General features: G+C 36.2%; 1 protein-coding gene across 1 annotated transcript; it reads left to right on the top strand.

The window, feature by feature from the left end:
• Positions 1 to 2,438: 2,438 nt before the first annotated feature.
• On the top strand, positions 2,439 to 7,067 carry LOC107791618 (putative lysophospholipase BODYGUARD 3). Its single transcript, XM_016613711.2, has 4 exons — positions 2,439 to 3,464; positions 3,557 to 3,885; positions 4,149 to 4,348; positions 6,440 to 7,067. Exons 1-4 carry the CDS (start codon positions 2,873 to 2,875, stop codon positions 6,762 to 6,764), a joined length of 1,446 nt encoding a protein of 481 aa, XP_016469197.1. The 5' UTR covers positions 2,439 to 2,872; the 3' UTR covers positions 6,765 to 7,067.
• The last annotated feature ends 3,565 nt before the right edge of the window (positions 7,068 to 10,632 follow it).

Raw genomic sequence — 10,632 nt, 5'->3', positions numbered from 1 at the left:
GCTTCAATGTTATTTTTCTTCACAAATACTCGCAATTTATACATTAATTTACTACATATTGCATCTGAAAGAACTAGATTCAGGATATCCGAAATTTAATTTAGGCTTCCCCGTCACGTAAAGATTGTTCCAGGATTTTAAATAAGTGTAAGTACACTATACCATTACTCCTTTGTCACAATGAATGCAAATCTAGCATATATAAACATATATCTTAAAAAAGTAGAACTATATTTGTAATTTGAAGTAATGATAGTGAATGAAGTCGCTAGGGGTGTACATAGGTCGGGTTGATTCGGGTTTTTCAATTATCAAACCAAACCAATGGTGTCGGATTTTTAAATTTATAAACCAAACCAAACCAACAAAGCCGGATTTTTCAATCTCGATTTTTTTCGGGTTTTCAGGTTTTTTTCGGTGAAATCTTCATAGCATAAAATATGTAACTTGTGCTCCAAATATTTCTTAAGTGCTAGTAAAATACAACTACATATAATGTATTTTTCAAGAAACTAACACAATAATATGAGATAAGTTATAGCATTATACTAAAATATTCAATAACAAAGATAAAATAATAAAATTACATAAAATAAATATTTCTAATTAATAAGCCATAATAAAAATTAACATAATTTAAAAATACTATATAGGTCATGCTAAAATAAGTATAGCTAATAAGTACTAATATTAATTACATAATTAAGCACTAAAGAAAAAGATAAACTAGGTTATGCATTTTTATTATAAACCAATGTAAAACTAAAATAATTATCCAACACTATCGTCATTCCTAGTATTAAACTGAATATTTTGTTAGCATTAGTATTGATTTGAACTTTGTTTGAGTTACTACATTTATGGGCTATAAAATTTATTTATCATTCAAAAATGTTTAGTCTAAACTTGAAATAATACGTTAAAACATAAAATTGTGAAAAAGTTTAAGAAATATTTATAAATTACATTACAATAAATATTTATATGTATAAAATATTTTTTAAAATTATATAAATATACTATCGGGTTGGTTTGGTTTCGGTTTGACTTTTTTTAGTTAAAATTAAAGCAAATCAATTATGGTCGGGTTTTATTTTCCAATACCAAACCACATCGGATTTGTTTTTCGGTTTTACTCGGATTATCGGTTTGGTGCGATTTATCGGTTTTCTTTGTACAGCCCTGACAGTCGCACTTGCTGTAAAAGGTTAACAAAAAAATGTTACCATATATACAAATACAAGAGAGATTGAAAACTTCTAGGTTGAAGGAAATATATATATATATATATATATATATATATATATATATATATATATATATATATATATTATATATATATAAAATAGGCACGACGTCTGGTTCCAAGTGTTCTTGGGGATGATTTATATCAGTCCTCATCTTGCTTTGGAAGCTATATATGGTCTATGTCCTCCTCCGTGTATTAGTTATTTTTTATAATATACGGGTCCTCGCTCAAACCACATCATCCACAAAGGTATACTTTTGCTTTAAAAAAAAACAATAAAAAATTAGAAACATTAGTTGTCACATAAAAAGCAGAAGCAGAATCAGTTGAAATATTAAAGAGTACACTGCATCTCCATTAAAGCTAAATGAAGGAGCCTGCAAAAACACCTAATCCACCAATACAGCTACGCTTCCATAACAATATAACATGGAAGCTTAGTCGAAACATCGGCTGGAATGTTTTCCACTGAATAATATATCTTTATTTTCAATTTTGCAAAAAATAAAAAAGAGTTAAATAACTAATTCATTCTTGTTTCTTTTTCTTTTTGCTCGTCTCGTTCAAATTCATCTCTTGACTACTTCAGGACCTTTTTTCTGAAATCTGGAAAGTAAATAGTTTATTAAGAGCTAATTAATTTTGTTATACCAGAAACTTTCTAGAATTTAAGATACGCAAAATCTTATGGTATGTTATATGTAATTGGCTACATTAAATCTTATTGTTACAATTTAGAAAAAGAGTAGGGTCAAATCACCTCTTTCGTGTGTAGCAAAAATTATATGCTACATTCTCTAGCTCATGAACTGTGTATAAGATAGTTTCATAAGATTTGGTGCTTCCCCTAGATTAAAGGTGAGTATTCTGATGGGTAAGCGAAGCTCATAAGTTAATAATAATGATCACAACTAAGGGAATGAAATTTTCTAGAATCAGTTTACTTCAATCTAACTAACAAAATTCCAACAACACATATTTTCCAAATATTACATATTTTTAGGTATATTTATATTAGAGAAGAATAAATCCTGTTTCTTTTTTAATTGTTTGATTTGAAGAGGTGGTTATATATGCAAATTTAGTGGTTGCATTTTTCAATCGGTGGTGTACGTTCACTTAACCAAACTATTGGGGTATCAACAATTTTTTAGCTATAAATAGGAAGCCAAATTCTATGGAGTAAAACAAGGGTTGAGAAAAATAATAAAAGTTTACCAAGAGGTTCAACCACCACCCAACTTTTCTTCTTATTTTCAGAGTCTCCGGGCAATGTTTTTAATGTAACAATGAATTCATTGATCTGTTACCAGTAATTACGTGTCTAGATCCTCAGCCTCTTTATTTATCTATCTTCCTATTCTCTCCCACCAAATTTTGAGAAAAAAGAAGAAGCCATTCTCGCACGCTTTCCTCAAATAATATCCCCAAGTCAAGAACTCAATCTCATTGGTCTTTTTCTTTTTTCATTAGCCATTTGCACATAATCTAAAGCTAATATTCAAGAATAGAGGAGAACAAGCTAAAGATTTTAGTGGCATTGGCACTTGGAGCTTTTGTCAAGCTAATGAGTGCCTCGCCATTGTAAAAACACAGGCTAACAACAATCTTAAGATTAAACTCATGGCCGCGTTTAAAGAAAATGCCAGATCAAGCCTTAGACTAGCAGGCAAAGTGTTAAATGAAGCTATCAGTTTCCTTGTCTTCACTGTTCTTGACATTCTTGATTTCCTTCTCTGTTACACATACAAAGTAATTGATTTCATTATCGAAGCAGAGTGGAAGCCTTGTTACTGTTCATCAACAAAAGAAGCAATAACAAGCAGTGGTACAATCTTGGTGTCTGAACAAGGAGAGTCAAAGATTGTGTGTCTGACTTCTTCTAGCAAGCTGCATCTTGAGGAGATTTCAGACACTCTATACACTCGGCCTTCGTTAGTATCCGAAGTGTCGAAATCTACTGTGAATGAACTCAAGCGACGCAAATTGGACAATGCTGCTGTTATACAACAGTCTTGTGAGAGGTTGAAAAATGGAAGTGTACGTTCAACTTTCACTGTTAATTCCACCATTGTGGAAATGCTCCAAGGCAAAATTGGTGGTCAAAAATCTCATGATCTTACTCCTAGATGGTCGGATTGTGATTGTAAAACTTGTAATTCTTGGTCATCTTCTAGCAAAGATTCACTTTTTGTCCGAGTTGATGGTGCCAAAGGTATAACAAAATAAGTTTACAGCTTCTATTTCTTAAATTTCTTCATTTTCTTATTCTTTTTAGTTAAATTAACTCCTTTTAAATATAATCAGAGAACGTGCAAGAAGATGTAATCTTCATTCATGGGTTCATATCATCATCAGCATTTTGGACAGAGACATTATTTCCAAACTTTTCAAAGGCAGCAAAATCAAAGTATCGGTTATTTGCAGTGGATTTGCTAGGATTTGGAAGAAGTCCAAAGCCAACTGATTCACTTTACACCATAAGAGAACATCTAGACATGATTGAGAAATCAGTGTTAGAGCCACACAAGGTGAAATCATTCCACATTGTGGCTCATTCCTTGGGTTGCATTTTGGCTCTAGCATTAGCTGTAAAGTATCCTGGCTCGGTCAAATCCCTCACTTTAATTGCACCGGTAAGCAGCTACCAGTTTTGAACATGTGACCAATTAATTATTAGAGTATTATTTTAAAAAAAAGATGGGATCCATCTGTACACAAATAGTCTGACATATTCACTATTTACTTTTTACATAGATTGTACGCCTATTATACATATATTATATATCTAATGACTAATGACTATTTTTAATTTAAGTGAATGAATTGGCGATTATTTAGGTTAACTACTTTATTTTATTTTTCCTTGTGATGACATTTATTATGACAAAAATGACAGCCATATTTTCCAGCACCAAAGGGAGAACAAGCAACGCAATATATGATGAGAAGAGTAGCGCCAAGGCGAGTATGGCCACCGATTGCGTTTGGTTCGTCTATAGCTTGTTGGTATGAACACGTAAGCAGAACCATTTGCCTTGTCATCTGCAAAAATCATCGTCTGTGGGAGTTTCTCACCAAACTTGTTACCAGAAACAGGTGTGTGTTTTTGCAAACATTTTCCTACCCACATTAACTTCTTGCTTTGTTCCACTTTATGCCCTGTCTCCTCAATACTTTGATTAGGTTTTATTGTCCAAACTACCTCAATTACCTATGACTTTATTATGGTATTTAAATGCATTCATATGAGGTCAAAATGGTCTCTTTATTTTCCAACATATAGATGGCGAAACAAAAGCAATTCGTATACGTGTTTGAATTTGCCTAAGCGAATATAGTGACCAATTCCTAGCAATGTTTCACGTTTAAGTCATTGCATTTTCATACATGGCAAATTCATATTGTAAAAAAGTCATTTAACATGTCGAAATAACTTATTTACTACCGTGGCTTCTGAAATGGTTGATTTTGTTATATGTCAATTTAGAATCATGGAAATGAACATACCAACTGTATGCATAATTTTGGACCACACAAGAATTAAGCATTTTTAAGCCAGTAGCTAACATGTATTAGAAGTTAGAACCCTAAGTAGTGTGTGACAAAGTTGATTTGGTACTTAAATGTCCTAGGGATCAGTTTGCCAACTATGATACTCGTAGTTCAACTATATTCTTAGGCTCCATCTTGAGCTAAGAATAATTAAGGCCAACAAATTAATTTATTTGGTGCGTACTCCTTCTAATTAGATTACACTAATCAAAGTTCCAAAATCTTGAAACTTATTTCTCATAGTCCCTACTCCCTTGACCATATATCCTTCACAATTTTTCTGTCATATCTTTTCCCTGTCCACCGTCTTTTTTCTTCTTTTAAGTACAATTGGAGGGTTGAGTTTTTTCCAATCCACCTCATTTAAGTTAGTCACATGGCGCACCAAGTAGCTTTGTGTTAGGTCGTAATTTTAGGTCTATGGTTGAGGTATGCAGAGACCTATGCATATATATTGGCCCATTATTATGTGGACATTCATTTCAAACTTTAATACATAAATATGTCCTCAATGGGGAAAAATGAAGAGATAAATATTTTATTTCCTTCCACATAACATCTATTCTTGTACCTATTTCCTCACCATATTGATTTTCATATACATATTTACCACAAGTCGGTATCAATAGCAGAGGCGAAGCAAGAATTTTTAATTTATGTGTTCTGTACCATAATTCTTTTTATTTACTGAGTTCTAGATATACTATTTATATATATTTAATAAATTTTTCAAGATAAATATTAGGTTTGGTCCAAAGCTATTGAACCCGTAACTATAAGGCTGGCTTCGCCCTGGATCAGTAGGATACTATTCTAACAAAGAAATACTAAAGGGCCTTCAATATTTGCATTAAAGAATATGAACAGTAATCATCGGCGCTCTTCATGTAGTTTTCCACTGCTGCAATAAATGTTTGTGCATCAAAGAGCCAGAGAAAATGATACAATGGGATGGATTTTCTTTATTAACTCAAACAACGACCCACCTACTGCATCTACTGCTCCAACTTTTTCTTCTTTTCTAATAATTACTGGTAGATTTTTGGTTGGTTTAGCAGCAGCACCTCATAATTATTATCTCAATTACTCCATTTGTATACATTCCAAATAATAACGTAGAAGGACTGTGAAAGAACAGTGACACAGTTGTGTGGTACAAACGACCTATGAATTTGGTGAGGACGAAACTCTTAAAAAGGACGAAACGTATACATTTAATAGTCAAATCTTGTTGGGAAATTAGAATACTTGCGTATCTACTCCCAAATTCATGGAATTCAATTTGATTTCTTTTTGTCACAAGGGTAGGAAAGATTCATTATAGTAAATAATTTAAACTTCATACGGTGACGGTGTAGAATATTTTTTCACTACCAAATATATTTTTCTACCTGTTGTAACATGTCACTTGCCATGTTACATAGGCATCTATCCATGCTTGTTATAGCAACTTACATCTAAAAAAAAAATTGCCGAGCAGGGCGGGTTAAAATTTTGCAGGTTAAGCTCCAACCTGCACTGCACCCGTCCTGCCCTGCCCTGCTCCCCATTGCCATCCGTATGAAAAAGTTAGTTGCATTGTTAGTGTATAGAAGTTAAATTCGCTAGTAGAATATGACGGAATATTGAATGCAGGATTAAGACATATTTAATAGAGGGGTTCTGCTGCCACACACACAACGCAGCATGGCATACACTACACAACATCATATGTGGAACTGCTGGAAAAATAGAAGGATATTTAGACACGGTGAGGAACAGGCTAAAATGCGAAGTCACGGTGTTCCACGGCGAAGACGATGAGCTAATTCCAGTAGAATGCAGCTACAATGTACAGTCAAGAATTCCCCGTGCTCATGTTAAGGTGGTCGAGAAGAAAGATCACATCACCATTGTTGTCGGCAGACAAAGATCTTTTGCCAGAGAACTTGAGGAAATTTGGAGAAATTCAACAAGCTAAGTTTAATTCTCAACTTGTTTGATGACATGAAGAAGTTCAAGAATTAATGTGCATTCCCACCATCATTTTTATCACCATAAGTAAAAAAAAGTTCTATCCTATTTCAAATATTTGGACAAAATGAAAGTCTGATTGGGCTAGTTTACTTTTTCTTTTCTTTTCTTATTTTAATTTTCTTTCAATTTGTATGTGCAAATGCAAGCTGAATGTTCAGATAGTATAGTATAAATATCACCAAGAAAAGATAAAGGGATGTGATAATCAACGATTATATAAGAGCAATGAATAGTCGAAAGTTTTATATTTATTTATTCTTTTGTTTTTACTTATATTCCATCTTATTATTTTAGAATGATTATTCAATTATTTGGCATATTAATTACTTATTTAGTCCTAATTTATATGGTACCGTTCGAATTTCGAGAGTCAAACGAGTTTTTCTTTTTCAAGATTTCTTTATATGCCTTTTAAATATTTTGAATTGTTAATTTTTGTAACTTATAGTATTTTTTAGTAGTTTCTAAATGTGTAAATCTAATTTAAAAAATATAAAGATTTTATATTCGAACTTACGATCAAAATTTAAAAGTTTGACTCTCAAAATTTGGAAGACGTTGCATAAATTGGAACAGAAGGAGTACATATTATTCACCGTTTAGTTTTAGACTGTAATATAGACGACTCAATTTGATTTATAAGAGCCAAATTGATTAAAAATTTCTTCCAAAGACTTAACGAATTTTCTAATTTGCCAAATTAAATTCTAGAGATATGTTAATCAACAGTAATGGTTTTTTACCCTCAAAATAGGATAACAATTGAATTTGTTAGTGATTTTAAGGATGCGTGGACTAACTTGACACAAAATGATAAATTAGATTGCAATTGAAATAAATAATGGTAAAGTAAATGCAAACCACACGAATTGAACAGTCTCAACTTTGGAAGGTTAATCACCCTCGAGCCAGGTATGCTTGGATCGGTGTCAGGACACGGAAGAACAAGAGCTTAAAGAGAAATAATAATGATATATTGCCTTGGAATGCATGCTACCATGTGTCTAATGAATTATCAAACTCCCATTTATATAGTAGATGAGTCCTACTTCAGGTAAAAATCCCTTGATTTGCTGATTGTCGGTTCCTCATCGATACGCGCCGAGATTCCCGCCGCAACATCTGTCCGGTTACGGATATTTCGGTCTTCCGTCGGTTATGCTGACAATATTTTTCTGAGCTCGTTCGGGGCTAGGATCAATTCCGGGGTCTCGGACATAATATTCTCGAAGGCAGGGGTCCTGACCTTGGGTACTAGTCCGGTCTAACTCAGGGTCGATCTTCAGTCTTGCATTATCATATTCCGAGCCTGTCCTTTCATGTCGTAGGCGAACTCGATCTTGATCGTATACAGATAGTCCCTTCATTTATCGGAGAGTAGATGACGAGAAACGACATGAGCTTCCGATTCTTTTTTCGACACTAGACGATAGAAACGACAAAACAGTCGAAACGTCTCGTTAGTCAAGTCTTAATGGCATTAAATGTTTGTCAGTTGCTGGTTGGCCACTCCTGAATGCGAACCGTCGTTTGGAAAACTATAAATACCCCCTTCATTTGCTCATTCAAACTTTACATTCAAACCTTCTTCCCTCGTACCTTAGCAATCTTAATATTTTCAGGCACATATATTTCGGTTATTTGAGATCTTTTGATAAGAACTTTTGTTTCGTCTTCATCCCAAACCATCAAGTGTACTACTTTAACTTCCTTTTATTTCTCCTTTTTCCTTTATTTTCAAACAAATGGCGAAGACTTCAAAAATCGTTCCCCAAAAAGAAACTTCTTCTACCTCGCGACCGGATACCAGAGAGACCGTTTTGCATATTGCTGTCAAGGAACCAATACTGGAACCTCCTCTGAAAATATTCATCCCGGGGGGATGCCCAGTCAACGTCGAGGGAGTTTTAAGTGTTTACACTTATCCCTTCATGCTGGGCCCCTTGGGCCCGGTTATCATCGACTTTTGCAAAAGATACGAGGTGACCCTCGGTCAAATTCACCCTTCTTTCTGGAGGATTGTAATCCTCCTCCGTTTCTTCGTAAGTAAGATCGAAGGGTGCCCCTTCACTATCGACCACCTCATGCGTTTATACAGTCCCCGACTCTACCAGGGGGACTGATTGTAATCTTCCCCCGTTCTCGAGTATTGATGAAGATTGAGATCGAGTTTGGCTAGGCCATTTCGTCCGAGTGAGGACCTCGGACTCGATCCCGGCCGAGCGCATGCCGTTCCCTGAGAAGTGGAACATATCACGTAAGTATAATTTTGCTTCCAAGAGTTGATTTATCGCTTTTTCCCTTTCTTCTCATCAGTGTTCTGTGGTGGTGCAGCTCTTGCCTAGATCCCAAATACAATTCTTCGACTCAAGGAATGGGTCGAGGGCATCATACTACAAAGGCCTTATTCTGAGCGCTCATGGCGTGAACTTTCAAAGGGTCGATCGGAGGCCCGTTCCCATGGTGAGATCCCTTTCACAGGTAAATAATACTTGAATTCCTTTTTGCTTCATTAAGTTCTTACTTATTGTACTTCTTTTTGCAGGTTTACCCAAGGAAGTCACATTAAGGATTCCATCCGGTGGCGAGAAGCTCCCTGCCGAGTCCCCTGCTCCGAGATAGGTCGAAGAGAAGAAAAGAAAGAGGACTCCGAGTTCTCCGAGCTCGGAGAAGATGAAAACAAAGAGAAGGTTGGTGCACAAGTCTAAAGAAAACACTAGCGCTCGAGCACCGTCTTCGGATTCACTCTATCAGTTGAGGGATGAATCCTAAGAAGAAGATAAAGCCTTCGATCTGATGGCCTGCATGTCATCGTGGCTCGAAGGGTAAGGGGCATCCGAACCGGAGAAAGATGAGGCCAATCTGCCTCAAGTTAGGGAGGTAGAAGAGGAGGCCGTGGCCGAAGCTTCTCGGGATATGGGAGACGGCCCCAAGGAAGCATATGGTGTGATTGACATCACCGAGTAACCTTCGTTTAGTGATTCTATGTATAACGAGGCTCAGACGGTGAAGGAATGTCCCAACGGGGGGATCCTTGGAGAGGACGACCCCATCCGCAACTTTTTGACATGGATTCTACCGCCACGGAGGACGCCACCGGGTTGGGTGACTTGGAGGTCCCGAAGAAAAGTCTGTCTTCGGGAACAAGCGGGCCTTCTTCAAGCCCGAAGCTGGTCAACCGATTTCCTACTCCGAGTGTGGATCCTGACCGAAAATGGTTGATCGTCATCTCTGTTCCGGAGATGCTTAGATCCTTTCCGCCCCCGTAGGGGTGGCCATCTATCTTCGACGCTTGGTGACCGAGGAGGACCAAGCTAAGATGAATATAGTAGATGCACCCTGCCTGTTTAATGAAGCACAACAGGCGCTAAACCGGGTAATTTCAAATATCTCTTGATGATTTCAATTCATACTTAGACTAATTTGTAGATAATTTTAACATTTGTCTTTATGTCTGTAGGCCTCAGTTCTTCATCATGAGACCTTTCTCCGATATCGGGACTAGCTAAACCAGCTTGAAGCTGAGGTTTGAGGGCTCACTGAGAATAGAGATTCTTACAAACTTCTTAGCGAGCAGCGTGAGGGGGAGGTTAAGAGCCTCCAAGATGAGCTGGAGGTGGCTCGGAAGGAGCATGCCGACTTGGTCGAGCAGGTAAAAATATTTGAGGTTAATGACAATGAGCTAGGCTCGGTGACTAACGGTCGACATTCGCAAGTCCAACAAAAAATCGATCGGATCGATCACCTGCGAGCTGCGATGGACGTTGTCAAGGCCGAGACCGACGAATGGAGGGACAGGATGGACCGCCTGG

The sequence above is a fragment of the Nicotiana tabacum genome, chromosome 23, assembly GCF_000715075.1.
Source record: "Nicotiana tabacum cultivar K326 chromosome 23, ASM71507v2, whole genome shotgun sequence".
In the NCBI taxonomy this organism is placed as follows: Eukaryota; Viridiplantae; Streptophyta; class Magnoliopsida; order Solanales; family Solanaceae; genus Nicotiana; species Nicotiana tabacum.
Note: the sequence above shows the minus strand (reverse complement) of the source record. Positions and strands in the feature narration are given on the sequence as shown.